The 16302-nt window shown below is 53.1% G+C and overlaps 10 protein-coding genes across 10 annotated transcripts; 6 read left to right on the top strand and 4 right to left on the bottom strand.

Annotated features, from left to right (window-relative positions):
* Positions 1-92: 92 nt before the first annotated feature.
* Positions 93-338, top strand: J4E88_003132 (uncharacterized protein; the record flags this gene model as incomplete). The annotated part of the gene is made up of 1 exon (XM_049396786.1): positions 93-338. One exon carries the CDS (start codon positions 93-95, stop codon positions 336-338), a length of 246 nt encoding a protein of 81 aa, XP_049257128.1.
* An 817-nt stretch (positions 339-1155) lies between these two features.
* On the top strand, positions 1156-2222 carry J4E88_003131 (uncharacterized protein; the record flags this gene model as incomplete). The annotated part of the gene is made up of 2 exons (XM_049396785.1): positions 1156-1653; positions 1719-2222. The coding sequence occupies 2 exons, from the start codon at positions 1156-1158 to the stop codon at positions 2220-2222; spliced, it is 1002 nt and encodes a 333-aa protein (XP_049257127.1).
* A 235-nt stretch (positions 2223-2457) lies between these two features.
* J4E88_003130 (uncharacterized protein) lies at positions 2458-2833 on the bottom strand (the record flags this gene model as incomplete). Its single annotated transcript, XM_049396784.1, has 3 exons — positions 2458-2555; positions 2663-2755; positions 2815-2833. 3 exons carry the CDS (start codon positions 2831-2833, stop codon positions 2458-2460), a joined length of 210 nt encoding a protein of 69 aa, XP_049257126.1.
* A 1344-nt stretch (positions 2834-4177) lies between these two features.
* On the top strand, positions 4178-5812 carry J4E88_003129 (uncharacterized protein; the record flags this gene model as incomplete). The annotated part of the gene is made up of 3 exons (XM_049396783.1): positions 4178-4384; positions 4444-5368; positions 5427-5812. 3 exons carry the CDS (start codon positions 4178-4180, stop codon positions 5810-5812), a joined length of 1518 nt encoding a protein of 505 aa, XP_049257125.1.
* Positions 5813-6597: 785 nt separating this feature from the next.
* Positions 6598-7295, top strand: J4E88_003128 (uncharacterized protein; the record flags this gene model as incomplete). Its single annotated transcript, XM_049396782.1, has 2 exons — positions 6598-6603; positions 6627-7295. 2 exons carry the CDS (start codon positions 6598-6600, stop codon positions 7293-7295), a joined length of 675 nt encoding a protein of 224 aa, XP_049257124.1.
* Positions 7296-7461: 166 nt separating this feature from the next.
* Positions 7462-9005, bottom strand: J4E88_003127 (uncharacterized protein; the record flags this gene model as incomplete). Its single annotated transcript, XM_049396781.1, has 3 exons — positions 7462-7527; positions 7587-8684; positions 8826-9005. 3 exons carry the CDS (start codon positions 9003-9005, stop codon positions 7462-7464), a joined length of 1344 nt encoding a protein of 447 aa, XP_049257123.1.
* A 396-nt stretch (positions 9006-9401) lies between these two features.
* J4E88_003126 (uncharacterized protein) lies at positions 9402-10550 on the bottom strand (the record flags this gene model as incomplete). The annotated part of the gene is made up of 1 exon (XM_049396780.1): positions 9402-10550. One exon carries the CDS (start codon positions 10548-10550, stop codon positions 9402-9404), a length of 1149 nt encoding a protein of 382 aa, XP_049257122.1.
* A 457-nt stretch (positions 10551-11007) lies between these two features.
* J4E88_003125 (uncharacterized protein) lies at positions 11008-12207 on the top strand (the record flags this gene model as incomplete). Its single annotated transcript, XM_049396779.1, has 1 exon — positions 11008-12207. One exon carries the CDS (start codon positions 11008-11010, stop codon positions 12205-12207), a length of 1200 nt encoding a protein of 399 aa, XP_049257121.1.
* An 858-nt stretch (positions 12208-13065) lies between these two features.
* On the bottom strand, positions 13066-14106 carry J4E88_003124 (uncharacterized protein; the record flags this gene model as incomplete). The annotated part of the gene is made up of 1 exon (XM_049396778.1): positions 13066-14106. The coding sequence occupies one exon, from the start codon at positions 14104-14106 to the stop codon at positions 13066-13068; it is 1041 nt and encodes a 346-aa protein (XP_049257120.1).
* Positions 14107-14401: 295 nt separating this feature from the next.
* On the top strand, positions 14402-16264 carry J4E88_003123 (uncharacterized protein; the record flags this gene model as incomplete). Its single annotated transcript, XM_049396777.1, has 4 exons — positions 14402-14488; positions 14547-14619; positions 14668-14711; positions 14762-16264. The coding sequence occupies 4 exons, from the start codon at positions 14402-14404 to the stop codon at positions 16262-16264; spliced, it is 1707 nt and encodes a 568-aa protein (XP_049257119.1).
* Between the last annotated feature and the right edge of the window lie 38 nt (positions 16265-16302).

Here is a 16302-nt window from a genome sequence, read left to right as displayed (position 1 = left end):
TACTGGTGCTATAAAGATCTGCATCTCCCCACATCCATTCACACACAACGACCGTTCACCCACTCCAACACTTCACTACCACTATCGACGCAATGGCCTCTCGCTTTGTCGAAAACCTCGAAGAGGTCCCGATCAGTCACCCCCACCTCAACGTCTCACTGGACGACATCCTCGCAGAAGAGAGCCGCAAGAGGTCCTCTTCTCAGTCGTCCGCTAGCTCAGACCCTCGCCGGTCAGGCAGCAGCTCTACACCGAGTCCTACATCACCCACTACCACCGAAAGCAAGCTCAAGCGCGCCTTCACTCTGGGCAGCAAGAAGGGTCGCCGAACCTCATGATGAATGAAGTTCGACGCGCATCCATTTCATGCGTCAACACTCCACATGCCCATTACGAATAGCTATGAACAACGGTTATCAGACCATAACGACACCACCAAGACTTTCTCGACCAAGCGTTGGAAGAGAATAGTCATCGCCTGACGAGCGCCCAGCCGTCAGTCAGCCTCCGCCTAGCCGACACCCGGATGAATATTGAAACGTCATCACAACAACATCCATAGCGTGGTCGCTAGTGCCACGACAAGCACGCGCCCCATAACACACGCGCCCCATCGTCGTCATCCTTACACCGCCACAATGTGCGCTTTAGTGATGGGATGTTACGATGGAATTAGTGCTTGGAATACCTGGTAGTGGAACGAAATTGTCATTGACGTTGTCTTTGCCAGAAGATTTCTGTTTCCATACAAGCCGCGTATCGCAGCACACATGTACCTAATAATCATACACTTCTTCATGAACCATGTGCTTGATGCGATAGTCTGTCAACCTTAACATGCATGATGAATGCAGATACTTTGATCATGCTGGTCTACTATAAAAAAGTAGTACCACTTCCACCGCTATGTTGACAGTATCGATGCCTACGGTTGTACTTGCACTCACTGGCACGTGTTCTTCTTACCTCGCCAGCTTGGATCGCAACTACTCAGCACTAACTGCGCAACTCCCTCTCTCAGAAGTCTAGAAGGAAGATGCCTGATACCATGACCAATGCCAACTCTTCAAGCCCCGACGTACTGTATCCGCCTCAACCACCTATTACTACCCACCTCCTCCTGACGACCCATCACCAAGCAGAGCTCAAGCCGCCATGACCACAACAACATCCGCCTCCTTAATCGCGTCCCTAGAATCCCACCTTGCACCCACCTTGGTCTTCACATCCCCACCAACATCACCGAGTCAACCGTCACTCCATCTAATTTCCCAGGCTACTCTCACCAAGCTACGCAACATAGGCCCTGGCCGCGTGAAAGACATGCGTACTCTTGGCCACTCGAAACAAATCATCAGCCACATCCCCATTGCCGCCGCACCGCCGATCTGCAGCAAGATCAACGATACGATGCACTCGGCGGTCATAATGAACGGGGAGAAAGTCGCTGCGCTGAGCATGTTGCCTTCAGAGGGCAAGGAGGCGGCTAAAGAGCTGGCGAGGTGTGTGGGTAAGATGAAGTTCGTGGGCGGTTGTATTGGGATGAGTCGGAATATCAAGTTGGAAGAGGCGGAGTGGGAGGACCTTTGGGATGTGGCGGAGAGGTATCGAGTGCCGATTCTGTTGCGGGAGATGTGGCCGGTGGGATCGGAGGTATGCTGCTTTTCCGTTCTTCAGATATCAAGAGGAAGGGAAAGCATGTAGACTGACATGCGCAGATACCGGATTACCAACACAGTTTCCATTCTTCGGTATACGCGCCTCTCCTGACACATATCCATTCGTCGCAAAATACGTCTCCTCTCCCGCTGTTACACCTCTACCTCAGCTGCGTCTTCGACCGCCACCCTGCTCTCCGTCTCATACTCGCGCATCCGGGCGCGCTACCCTCGCTCATTCCACGCATCGAGATGCTGCTCACCACTATCCCCTCTGCAGATAAACCGAAGCGAAGTTTCCTAGATGTCTGGCAACACAACATCTACCTCACGACAGCGGACGCACAAGACATGTCGAGTCTAAGAGCGCTACTGGAACGGATACCCGTAGACAGGGTGTTGTATGCGAGCAACTACCCGCTTGAAGAAAGAGGGAAAGAGTTGATGGAGGAACTCAGGGAGAGCGGGTTCTTGACACAGGTGGAGTGGGACAGAGTTGCGTGGGGGAACGCGGAAACGGTGTTTAATCTGAAAGGGGTAAACATGAAGGCAGGGAGGAGGTAAACTACGTCTGCAGTGTGCGACGACCTAAATTGCAAGTAGCGAAGACGTAGAAAACAGTCACCTGGCATGCGCAAAGGTCATTGATAGCTCATTCCTGTGCATTCATGGTATGTGTATATGAACGCCCTGCCAAGTCATGACTCTCAGCCTGTGGTATCTTTCATGTCAAATCGTCGTCGTTGCCGCACTGCCGTGTCTCTTCGCTTGCTCGCTCGCTCGTGGGTATGTCGGGCGCTTATTTCTTGCCGGACTTCTTGATGCCCTGAGAGCCGGTGTTGAGCGGTCCCTTGCCCTTGCCGACCGTCTTGGCTAGGTCCTCACGCTGCTTCTTCTCTGTATATCATCAGCACATCTGTCTTTGTTCTTCGGAGCCTTGTGGTGGCGCTTCGGGACAGGTCGCAGTATAGGCGTCGGAGAACGAGGGGTAGGGCGGTACGAACCAGCAGCAAGCTTTTGCTTGTAGGCAAGGTCATCCTCGTCGAGCTCGACGGCCTTCTTCTTCTTCTGCTTGTTGTGGATGGGGTTTGTACCGGCTATGGTATTCTGTCAGCCTTGACCCCGCTTCAGTTTGCGCAAAGGTTATGACGCTCACCTCCTTGTCCTGAAGGCATCTTGAAAAAATCGGTTGTCTTGGTAGCCCGGTCTTCGGTGTGTAGGTGAGAGAGTCGAAAGATTTGGTCGGGCGTCGAAAACGTTAGGCGGTCGCGGGCGGTGGGAAAGGGTCTCGACGCCCGAAAAAGTGGGATGCGCACAGCCACAAACCTGTGGCGGATGAACACACGTGATCGATCACGTGCTGGCCCCAGAGCTGGGGAAGCTGGAGCTCATCTCAGCGCTGATGAGGCTCATCTAGCGACCCGGGATACCGCGGCATGTCATATGCACCTGTAACAGTTCATCACCGAAAACACATGCGCGTCGCGTGGTGTTGCCCGAGAACATCTTAGGGGCACATTGGCTTTAGGCTCGTTCGATCGTTGGCTCCCCGCGTGCCCATCTCTGGAGGATGCGATATGATGGTCACCGCCCGCAATCAATGTGCCGACCCACCCGAACTCCACAGCTGGCTATCAAGCGATGTTCTCTAGCATGATTCATGTGATACCTACTCTCCGTTCACAACATGAAGTCGTCCACAATGACCAGACACTCCCGAGGTCTCTGCGACTCGACTATGGCACCGGGCGCCACACATGCGCTTCTCAAGGACCACTCTCGCAGTTTTAAGCATCAATAAATCGCAAAATAAGAGAGCCCAGGCGGCAGCCAAAAGCTTTGCTTCGCTGCGTCTCCCTTGTCTCTGACTTGGCATGCTTGCGTCCACGAGGAAATTCTACCCATTATCGACATTGTCGCCGGCAAACCTAGCTACTCACGGGCTAGATGCTGCACTAAACACCATCTCGGCATGAGTCGGTCTCGCTTCTCCTCAAAACAACGGCGCCTCAACACTTAGCTCTATTACGCCCATTCGTGGAAAAACTCGACGACGCCTCTCCGTCCATCAGATGGACAAAATCTCTCCATTGACACTCCCGTCCCAAGCCCCAGATTCCCCAGATTCAGGGACTACGGAGAACGGAGTGCTAGGCGTGGATGCATTTGGCACTAGAGCAAGCTTTGGAGGCGGTCTGGGCATGTTGATTCGTGGTGATATTCTGGATAGAGGCGTCTGGTAGCGGCGTAGGCATCGGATCCTGGGTGCTGGAACTGGCGCTTCCCCGAGCCCATGGGGTTGACATGGGGCAAGATAGTAATCCACAGGGTGTGGCTTCTCATGTGGCATGTATATATGCCCATCGCAGTCTCCGCTGATTGCTCTCCACTCCAGAGCTCTACGAATCTCTCGCTGTATCCGTTGCGGAATTCGAGCTGGACGCCTTTGTCAATCGCTACCAAGTCGAGCGCTATTGTTACTTTCGTTTTGGGAGAAATCCTGAGTGACTACCGTCAAGATGGTCGACAAAACCAGGGTGTACAACTGGTACATCTCGCTCGTTGCAGCATCATGCATGGTGCTCTACGGTTACGATGCGTCCGTCTTCAACGCGTTGCAAAACTCGAAGCATTGGATTGCCTACTACAACAACCCCGGACCTAACATCATCGGCGCCATCAACACATCATACACAGTCGGTGCTGTCGTAGCTGGTTTCTTCATGGTACGTCACGTCTGTATATCATCAGCACGCAAGACGTGTACTAACTTTGCTGTGTATAGGCTGGACCCCTCGCTGATTTCGCTGGCCGTCGAGTTGGTATGGCTGCTGGATCTGTATGCGTCATCATCGCGACCATCATGCAAACATTCGCCCCCCGCGGACAAATCGGTGTCTTCATCGCTGGTCGTGTCCTCATCGGTATCGGACAAGGTCTCGCATTGACAGCTGGATCTATCTACATTGGAGAACTTTCGCCCCCTGAGATCCGTGGAAAGATCATGTCATTCTGGCAGATGTTCTATTCCGTTGGCTCCTTCATCGCATACTGGATCTCCTTCGGTACATCCAAGAACCCCCAGAAACTCGGCGAGTGGGATTGGAAGATGGTGGTCATTTTCCAGATGATGGTGCCCATTCTTATCCTCTCCCAAGTTTTCTTCATCCCGGAGTCGCCACGTTGGTACGTCCAGAAGAACCGCAACTACGAAAAGGCTCGCCGTTCGCTCCGCCGCGTCCGTGCCACCGAGCAGGATGTCGAGGATGAGATCACCACTATCCGCGAGGCTATCGAATTCGAAGCCGAAGCAATCTCCTCCGGCTTCTCTGCTCTGTGGAAGGACAAGTCTGTCAGGAAGCGCATGTACATTGCGATGATTGTCAATGGCGGCCAGCAGATCACTGGACAGGGCACACTCAACTCTTACAGCTCCATCATTTACAAGAAGGTCTTCACAAGCGCCGACACCATCTCCCTGATCAACGCCTTGAACGCTACTTTCAGTATCATCTTCACCCTCAACGCTACCTGGACTGTCGACCGCTTTGGACGCAAGTTCCTGTTCATCGTCGGTGGTATCGGTATGGGCATTTGCATGCTTATCGCTGCTACTGTGGAGACACAGACACCTACTCTTCCCAGTGGAGCAAAGTCGGAGCCAGTGGGTATCGCGATCGTGTTCCTCATGTTCCTCTTCGCTCTCTTCTGTAAGTCACACCCTCTCAGTACCATCTTAACACCAACACGCACTAACAACTATCACAGACAAGCCATCCTGGGGCGCAACAGTATGGATCTTCACCGCCGAGATCTTCTCCATGAACATCCGTGCGCAAGCCGTAGGCATGTGCTCGCAAACCCAAAACGTCGTAAACTCCATCGTCCAGCAGTTCTTCCCCGTCTTCCTCAAGAACGAGGGCTTCTACGCTTTCTACATGTTCGCCGCCATCAACATGCTGCTAGCCGCATTTGTCTGGTTCTTCGTTCCCGAGACTAAGAAGGTTAGTCTCGAGGAGATGGACGCCATCTTCGGTGGTCAGAACCATGTTGTTGAAGGCGCGGCCATTGAGGAGAAGGACCCGGCAAGGCACCACAGTGTTGTTGTGGACAATGACGCCAAGGGTGCTACTGAGAGGGTTGAGAGGGCTTGAATTGACGATTGATGACTGTTGTTTATTATGCGGTTGGTCCTTATGCTGGGGGAGTCATATAGTACATGGTACTGCGATAGCGTACCAAGGTTTAATGCTAAATCTTTCAGCCCACCAACACCAGGGTTGCCTTATGAATTAAACGTCACATGTTTCTCTAGGAGATTTCTCTGCTACCATGGTCCGACTTGACATAGCCTTTTGCGCAGTATTCAATATGGCTCCCAAGAAAGTCTCTCTTCTCTTCCCCAACGTCACGACATTAGGCTTTCAACCCTTCACTTAAACCAGAATGTCGAGCCCACGGAGAGCCGCCCACGCAGCTAGAGCTTCCCTCCAACAAGCCAACACATCCATCCTCTCTCAAAGTCTAGCATCAATACCATCTTCACCAGCCCCCCTCGCTGGATCACCAAATCCCTCCACAAGCAATCCACCACCACGTACAACATCTCCAAACCCAACCACCTCAGATCAATCCACAGCCCAGCCTCAAACTGAGCAAACTACCTCTGCCCCCGCCCCTGCACCACCAACTCAGGCCCCAAACCCAACCATCACAACCACCACGACCACGACTACCACCGCACGCCCACCAGTCCAAATATCCCAACTCCCCCACCGCCAACACCCCACATCCTGGCAACCAGTCGCCGCACGCATCCACCACCGCGAAGACGACGTACACAGTTACTGTGCACCAGGAAGTAACGGGTGGGTAGAATGGCAAGAGCGACGCGTAGCAGACAGTCAGGCTGAGATTGGCAGGATAGATTATAGTTGGGATGGAGGTGAGATTATTGATTATGCGGAGAGGACGAGGTTGAGGAAGTTGAGGAGGGTGAGGACGGCGGAGTGGATTGGTGGGCTGGGGGAGGGGCATGCGGAGGGTGAGAGGAAGGAGGGTGGGAGAGGGGGGGCTGGGGAGAAGGAGGAGAAGGAGGAGGGTGGTGAGGAGGAGAAGGTTGATGTGGGGGATGGGGAAGAGAAGTTGGAGGAGGGCGGTGAGGAAGAGAAGGCAGACGTGGGAGATGGGGAAGAGATGGAGACACACGAGGAAGCGGAGTCAGACTCTGAGACAAGTTCCGAAACAGTAAAGGAGAAGGTCTGGAAGGGGAAGGAGAGGGCGGTAGAGCAGGACTCGGAAGGTTCGTGTTCTAGTTGCCTGGAGGCGCAGGGGAAGATAGAGGAGCAAGAAGGCGATGTCCTAAAAGAGTGCAAGAGAGAGCAGAATGACGAAGACGACGATGAAGACAATGATGAAGGCGATGATGAAGACGATGATGAAGACAATGATGAATTGTCACAGACAGGCTCAGACAAAGATCCTGAATGGGTAAAGAGCTGGAAACAGGTCGTGATGGCGTCTAGAGCTCAGGTTGGCAGTCCTGCACATAGGGCAGCCGAGCAACGGCTCTCTGGTACTAGGCTCTCGTATCGTAGCGAGGACCAGATTAAAGCTTTGCGGCCTAGATCACATTGAATGAGCAAAGAAATGAGGATGCGGATGTATGTAGCCAGCAGAACAATGTATGACAATTAGCGAATACCTGATTCATGCTACCAACGATGAAGGAATGCTTGAACAATCGCCAATACCAAGTGATTGATTTGCGTAATGATGGGTAAAGAGCTGATCAAGTCGTTGATCATATTGAGTTTGCTGCGTTATTGCGGGCGTCGTGAACCGAGTGCTTGTCTGGGTTCGTGTTGACCTACACATTAACATGATTAGCAGGACGAAATAAAGACCAAAGATCGGGTTGCTGCGTACAAATTCGCGTTCTCCACCTTCGGTTACGATCAACCGACCTTCATATCCTTCCAAACTCCCGTTGGTGCTGGTTCCATATCCGCCGTGATTCTCATCGACTTGGTCCAACACGAATGTTGCGATCATAGACGCATTGAAAACAACCTCGTTCACGACTTCGATCCATAGACCTGCGTGCAGAGTGCTTCTGGCGAAGGTGAGAGTTCTGAGGGTGTCCTTGTGTCGGTCGATCAGTTCACACAGATCGCGCTCTCTGGCGTATATGCCTTCGAGCTTCAATGAGCGAAGCTTCGGCCATGTTGCCCCAAGGCCGATTAGATCGATGGTAGAACGTCCTTCTGGAATGCTGGCCCCATCCCACATCAGCTCGTTAAGATACCTCCAATTCAGTATGCCAAAGGAGAGGTGCCGCAGCTCCTGGGCAGCCTCGAGGACTTTGGTCAGGTTCTCAAGCTGTCGTTCAGAGGAGTCCATCTCAGTCATGGGATGCATTGTATGACTCGGTATGTTGAGGATAGATAAGCTTATGTCTAGCTTAACCAGATTTCGGAAGAGATGTCTCCCGGCGCTCAGATCGTTGGTGTCTGGGAAAGTGAACATTTTCAAAGAGAACTCAGTGCGACGATGGTCTTCGCGAGGTGCTTCGATGGTGAGCTGCCGGATTCCGGTGTAATCCGACAAAAAGATGGCGCCAATCAATTGGCGGAAGGGGTGATCATATTCAGTGGTGCGATTATCGGCGAGTGTGCGGGGAAGAGCTCCTCTTGGTAGCAAATCGCGCAGTGTCTTGACCTCCATGGGGATGGTGTGTTGATATGGCGAGTAAACGATGGACGAGATGTTCTGCATGTTCTCAAGGCCTCGTGCGCATGATTGTAACAAGACGCCGTCCTCCTTCATGCTCTCTTGCTCCTTGTGAAGCTCTTGGTATCTTTTCCACCTGGTTCGCATTGCGTAGAAGGACCCTGATTGGAATTTGCCGCTGACCTCTTCGGCTCGCGAGTAGTTGCGATGGTCTTTCGCGAGATGCCCATCGTATAGTGTTCCATCGAAGATGATCTCTCTTACATAGCCTGAGTATATTGAGTGTAGTGATACCTGTTCGTGTCATTAGTAAATATGCCGACGCTCTACCTACTTGATACCAGACCGTGGTATTGAGGTATTCATGGGGCTTAACATTGACTTCCTCATTACGAGAGATAGTGCAGGTACGTCCAGGGCTCGGTATGAACTTACGTTTTGGAAGGCGCCCAGCGCTTGGTATCTTGCACAAGCAACGATACTGCGGAAGAGCGCAGGCGTAGCATTGTTTCGGAACGTTCTACTCACAGCTCTCGCGGATTTGACGTCGGGAGCGTGGAGGTAGTCGAAGATCTGGATCTGGAGTTCGGCTGGCAACTGCGTGAAATTGCCCATCTTGGGCGATAGTGACTGGTAGTATTTGGCTGCTAAAAGAGTCTCGATGTGTATGGCTGAACTTGACGTGCTCACAATGAGAAGCAGGTCTATCGATGTGTCTAAAGGAATGGTGGTTGGGCTGAAGGAGTAAGGCTGAATGTGTTTGCTACCAAGTGAAGTAGGTGCATGTGGGCAGGCTAGGCTGCAGCTGCAGGGCGAGAACCATAGTAGGGTCACCAATGAGGAGAGAGCGCATGACGGCATGCTGCACATGGAATTTGTTCGCGATAGCCCTTGCAAACGACACTGTATTGATCACGACGGACTTTGAAAAGTGAACGTCAGGGATTGATTGTTGCCCATCAATTGGGCAAAGTCACATGTTGCATTTTCGAAAGTGTCGCAGGACATTGTTCATTGTTTCCTCAACTTGCTGAGTGCAGCCATGACGCCTTCGCTCATGTTTTCCTCTTCCACCTGCTTCCGCTTCACTGGCGGAGCAGAGGGTTGAGTCTCATTGCCTCGAGAAACCTGACCCAGTTCTGCCTCACGCATTGCTTCTTCATCGTCCTGATTGAGATCTTCAGCGACGCGATGATCGGGTCGTTTGTCTGCGTCCGACCCTGAAGTTGCAAAAGGAGCGGATCTCTCCAGCTCAAGTGCGAGAGGTCCTGCGTCATCCACCCTGCGATGTGCTGTGTCATCAGCATCCGCTGTCGGCGGCATCTGGCTTTCGCCTTCTGCCATGGAGATGTCGCGTGACATGGTCGCTGCACCGCTGTCTTGACCGACGGTTCGTCGCGCTGCCTTCTTGACCCGAAAGGGCTCCCTGACGGCGTTGCACCATCGTTGAACCTTCTTGTCACCCCACCCTGCTATTAGGCCGATTTCCTCAGGCCCAGCGTTGATTGCAGTGCGGATGCTTCCAAAATTAGAGACTAAGCCTACTGCATCTGTCTTGTTGATGCTGCGTGGTACGGTGATGAATTCGACCATCTTCTCTGAATAAGTGCCTGCTTGTTGAGCGCGAATGCTGGTCGGTGCAGCGTTCTCGAATGTCTTGAAAAGTTCCAGATAGCGACCGGCTTCCGGTGCGCTCCAACATAGCATGACTGTGACGTTGTTGACTAGTGACGTCTTGGATAGCTCCCTCAATGGATCTTCGTGGTTTTCAATGTCGACCATGGTAAGGAGGATGCGCAGGCTGTACTGGCCCTTCAAGTCTCGGATGCGGTTGTAGATATACTCCGGATGCAGACGGTGGTACTTGAGCGACAGGAAGAGGGCACATGTTGTGGCACCGACGACATAGTCAGCGGGAATGTCAGAGTACTCCCACGCGACAGAGCGCACGCTGTTCAGGATAGGGTTGCCTTTCTGTCGCGGCGAGACCAGGATGGCGCTGGGGCCGGATCGCGATGGCAGAGCTTGGGGTTTCGGCTGCTGGATCTTGGGCGCATTGCTCGGCGCGGGTGGATTCGATGCCTCGGAGCGCGCAGTCGGCGCTGCACCAGGTGAGGCGGCCGCAGCAGAGGCACCGGCGCGCGGCCTGTTGTCATCCATACATCAAAGATGCACAGGGTATGGCGATGCTTTGTCTGGTTGTCTTGTTGTTGCAGCGGCGATGAATGGTTGACACGCCCTAACACGAAAGGCGGTTTTAGATGGCGGACCATGGGCCCCGGCACGTCACGTGAGCAGTCGAGACAGCGCTGAGCCCAAACCGCCGGTCAACCCCATCATCTCCTTCACATCTTCGCACCCTCAGCCGCCCACAACCCTCCTGCGCATCCCGCCACGCCCACGCCCCGCCCCATCGCCCGCAGCCCATCGTCGCCAGCGCCGCCGTCCGCTCTCTTCGCATGCGCACCATCGAGTAGCGCGCCCACCTTGCTGCCGCGGTCGACCCGCGCGGAGGACGCCAAGCGCTTCAGTACGAGCCCTCCTCTCACCCACCGCTGCACGCTCCACGCACGCCGACGAGCTCTCCCCCCTCGCTCCACCCCCGAAGACGGCCTCTATGTCGGATCACAGCGCGAAACGGCAACGTTTGGACTCGATAGGAAGATTCTCACCCGCCAGCCCGCCCTTTGACGTCGCTGCCAAGGCGAGCGGCCAGACGACAAAGACGCTCATTCACCCTCGAACGCCCACCTCGCCACCCTACTCGATGAATTCGCAATCCAATGGAGGCTTCCCCACGACAAACTCCGCCGTGTCGGACCGCTCACCGCAATCCTCCCTGCCCATGTCCACCTCGCTCTCCCAGTCGGCAACATCGGCATCCAACCAGCACCCCTTCCCGACCCCCGCGAGCACTGCCGGCTTCATGTCGAGCGCCAATATCGACAGCGATGGCGATGCGACGATGGAAGAGAGCGCAGACGATGACATGACGCGGTTGCGTCACCACAGGCTGTCCAACCACAACCGGCAAGCCGAATCGCCATACACCGAAGACGGCCGACTCAAAGCTGCCCAAGGCATTTGCGGCAGTCAATTGTTCAAACTCAGCAGCGAGAAGATAGAGATAGCACGGCCGCAACCCTCGCAAAATTTCATCTCACTCTACAGGCTCAACCCGCTCGCCAGCACTGTAGCCCGCAATGACCCGGTAACAGGCGAGAAGATTAACAAGCTTCGCAAGTCCTACGAGGGTCATATCAAGCAGATGCAGATCGCCGGCAAGCCAAAAGCGATTAAGATGGACGGCGTTTTCCGGGATCTGCTGCTAATGCCCGAAGAGATTTGGCAGTCGCAACATGTGCAGAACAGAGAGCCCGAGAAGCAGGGTCTGACAGCAGACGGCACAGCATTGAGTTCAAACCTCAGCAGACTTCTCGACGACGCCTTCGCAGGCACAGCTCCTGGACCTCTCCCCAACGCAGAAGCTGCCAAATACAAGGCCTATCTCGGCACAGACGATGCCGTAAAACCCAAACCACAGGAAATACCACCACAGCGAGCCACATCCTTCACATCCTCCGCACCAACACCGACCAACCATATGAACCGGGGTGCAGTAAGGCCAGAGCGATCCAGCTCGAAGCGCGGCTATACCGATGCCGCATTCCAAGGCTACGGCGAGGGCTTTGGAGACGACTATGCAGACTCCACCGGAGGCGAAGACACACCAGGCGGCAACATGGCGAACAAGCGACGAAAGCTCCAATTTGAACGAACATCACACTCGGTCGAAGTAGGCGGCGCACGACGATAGCGACGTCAGATTTTCCTTTCGCACATATCAACTTAGCAGCATCGGGGTTACGGATCTCTCTCCACAATCGGCGTTTAACGGAAAAATCGGTCACGAAAGCAACGGCGACATTGAGCTCGACTGAACATGCTTCTCCACACCAACCCTCACACACACACACCAAACTATTCTTTATTGGCATAATGCGCGGCAGGAGTGAAGCGAGCGAGCGATCGATCGAGCGAATTGGGATATGACGACCACGACATTCCTATACCTCTCCTATATATACGAGGAACCAGATTGGGGCGCCCAGGACGTTTTGAGTTTGTGTCTTTTTTTTCTGTGTGTGTCTGCGCGCGCGCGGGTTCTGTCTCGAAAGAAAGAAGGGGAGTTCTTTTTATTTTCCACTACAAATCTTTCCAAGTGTGCATATTTGGGCAGGCAGATCCCTCATGATACCCTTAGGATACCACGCAGCATATGTGGATACCTATATAAAACGAATCGAATCGTAAAGTATAAATCAAGGCTTGACTTTTGCGTGGTGAAGAGGAGTGAAATGAAGTTACTTCTCACAGTCTGCCCTGAGGATAGAAGAAATGACCTCAATCGAACGTTCACTATTACAGAAAATATCCTGGAGGTTTGCCGCTACGGTACTTCGTGAGATCTCAACGATCATCATAACAAAGTCTCTAGAAAGCGAACAGTAGAGAAAGGTTACACGACTTCATACTCCATTAAACAACGAGATCGGGTATATCGACTTCATTCGACACGCACACAAACAATGACAATGCCATACCTCAGCCTCGTACGTCGATCCCGTATATTCTGCGTCAATGGCTATACAAATAATGTACACTGCTCTCGCAATCACTCTTTCTTCTCCTCTTCGGGACCCTTCTCCTTCTCCTCCATGTCCATTCTCCTTCCCTCGACAGTAAAGTACAAACTCTTGCTCGCGCCTTCCAAAGCACCAGTAAGACTTCCACCAACACCCTGCAGCATCTGTACAAGCTGGGCGCGGAGTCCATCGATGCCTCCGGCAATACCACCAACCCACTTCGTGCCGTCTACATCGAAGACCTTGCCCTCTACTCGCGCACCCAAAAGCATCAGCTTCTGGAGTCCAGCTTGAACGGCTGGTTCGTAGTAGTCTGGGTTCGCTTTTCGGCTTGGAGCGGGGAATCCGGGCTTCGAAGGCGAGAGGATGGACAGGACAGTCTTGAGGTATTGCGGCGCAACATCGGGGAACGCTACGACGGCAAGGGGACCCGAGAGCAGAGGCTCCAATTCCAACTTCAACTTCCTGTTATTCGCAATCTCGTATGCCCGTCTCGACAGACCGTGTGTAAAGCGCTCGTCCGCTGCGTCATTACTCGTGTTCGGTATCTGCGCGCTCGTCGGTGTCCGCGGGTCCGTAGGATGTTGCGCATGATCCATTGTCGAAGTTTCCGGGTTGAAGAACTCGACGACGCGCAGTGCGCTTGCGAAGATGTTGGTCTGGATGACCTGCATCTTAACCTCCTCTGCAAGCGTCTCTTGCCCGTTCTTCACTCTCTCCGCATCCAGCTTGCGGAGCGCGATGGCTAGCTCCCGCCTTATGCTCATCCATTCTACCGCTTTCACATTGTTGTGCTGGAATATCAGGATCAGAGGCGAGGATCGGAGTAGCGATTGGTATTGCCGGTGGAGTTGGGTTTTGCGGACCTCCGGCGGCTTGTGAGAGGGTGGTTGCGTGGGTGGGTATCGTAGTACTGGTGGTGCGGCTTTGTATGTCTGCTGGATTGGGGGTGCGGGGGTGGTCGCTGCTACTGTGGCGTAGGTCGCGATTGCGGGTAGAGAGATGGGGTGGGTTGGGTTCGAGGTGCAGGCGCGGAGGGCGCGTGGCCTGATGCGTATCCGTGGAGGCATGCTGGATGTCGATTAGTACCTTCCCAAGATATACTGTCCCAGTATAGGAATCGCTATGCTTACGTGGGATGTGGTCGTGGAGCAATTGAGAGATGGGTTCGATCTCCAAATATTTCCATGCGCTTTGGGATTCGACGTGGTCTGTGCTCATCATGTTGGAGGCAGATCTCCCGCTGTTGTGCACCACTTACGGAACATCCAACATTTCCACTCTTTTGTTTTCGTCTAATAGTGACTGGGCGATTATAAACTCTTTCGCGTGCTTTCAATCAAATATCGTCATTGTTGTGCGCGCATGGCGGCGTATATTCGTAGAGCTGCATGGCAATCGCGATCACAGCGAACACCAATACAAGGCTTTCGACATGCTAGATTTATAGGTGTAAGTCGTTCCCAATCAAGTTCCATGTTCTTGGTGATAAGGCTGATGTTCGAGTTAGACCGACTCAAGAAATCGATTATCCAAATTCTGGGCACCAACGGGTGGTATATCACCCCACGACAGCGAGCAAGGTGAGGATCATGAGAGCGACTAGCACTCGTTGACTAACGACTCTTCAGATGAGTCTCACTCTCTTCTCGTTAGAGGTGGCTTTCTCCGTCAGGTATACATCTACAACCTCTTGACTTCTAGCACTTGTCTCATCATGCGCAGGCACATTCAGGAGTCTTTCATCTCCTACCCCTAGGTTTACGCGTTCAAAATAAGCTTGAATCGCTAATCGACAAGCACATGAGCTCGATTGGTGCTTCGAAACTTTCGCTCTCTTCCATCACCACGGAATCGTTATGGCGGCAGTCCGGTCGCTACTCCGCAAACTCTGAACTCCTGCGCATCAAAGACAGAAGAGAATCTGGCTTCTTACTATCGCCAACTCATGAGGAAGAGATCACCGCACTTGTAGCCAGTATGGTACATTCATATAAGGATCTGCCACAGAGGCTGTATCAGATTGGACGCAAATACCGCGACGAACGAAGACCAAGACAAGGGCTATTACGGGCCAAGGAATTCATGATGAAAGATCTATACACATTCGACCACTCAACAGAAGCCGCGCTCAAGACATACGAAGAAGTACGGGAAGCATACAACAATTTATTCAACGAGCTCAGACTGCCGTACCTAGTCGCCGATGCCGATTCTGGCAACATGGGAGGTAAACTGAGCCACGAGTATCATTTTGTTTCTCCCAAAGGCGAAGACAACGTATGGTCTTGCAACTCATGCGACTACGTCGCCAACGAGGAGCTTGTGGAAAAGAGCGGCCAAGCTGTAGCGTCATGTACCGACAGCTGGCTGGCGTACACAGGTATAAGCGTCGATAAAAAGACAAAGATCAACGTGTGGATACCACGTCCATCCGAGAGTGAGACGGATGTAAGACAGAGACATGAGCATGTCAATCTTCACGCTGTCAAGAAAGCACTTCCAGAGGAGATCGAGCTGGACACCGGTATCGAATCCTCATCACTCGCTTCTCTGCTCCGAAAGGGCAGAGATACCATCGACCTCTTCGACCCCTCCCTTGCCTTTGATAAGAACGATAGGTCACTCTCAAATCCTCTGTCTTCCAAACTAAATCTCACGCCCGTGGGAACTGGCGATCCATGTCCTCGCTGCTCGGACGGAAAACTCGACGTCCAGAAAGCCATCGAAGTAGGCCACACCTTCCACCTCGGCACCCGGTACAGCAAGCCCCTCAACGCAGTCGTTGCCTTGCCAGACCAAAACCTCTCCTCTCCAATACAAATGGGCTGCCATGGTATCGGCGTTTCGCGCATCATCGGAGCTGTCGCATCACTACTCTCAGACCCCAAAGGACTGAACTGGCCAAGGGCGATAGCACCCTATGAAGCCGTCATCCTCACATCTCCAAAGGTTGATGAGAGCGACGCAGCAGAAGTGTACGACGCAATCTACGGTGAAGGTCGGAATGGAGATGTGGATCTTGTGATGGATGATCGAGCGGTAAAGAGCTTAGGGTGGAAATTGAAGGATGCAGAATTGATTGGATATCCGGTCGTCGTTGTGTTAGGCAGAGGCTGGACAGACAGGAGAGAAGTAGAGGTACAATGCCGGAGGTTAGGGTTCAAGAAGGATGTTGGTTTGAGTGAACTCAGGCAAGAGGTCTTGGGATTGCTGGATCAGTTGTAGTATACCTGTACAAGTAAGGCTTATCTGATTTCACGACA

Source organism: Alternaria novae-zelandiae (genome assembly GCF_023758075.1).
Source record: "Alternaria novae-zelandiae strain BMP 2774 chromosome Unknown scaffold_5, whole genome shotgun sequence".
Taxonomy (NCBI): domain Eukaryota; kingdom Fungi; phylum Ascomycota; class Dothideomycetes; order Pleosporales; family Pleosporaceae; genus Alternaria; species Alternaria novae-zelandiae.
This window is presented reverse-complemented; position numbering and strand designations above follow the sequence as displayed.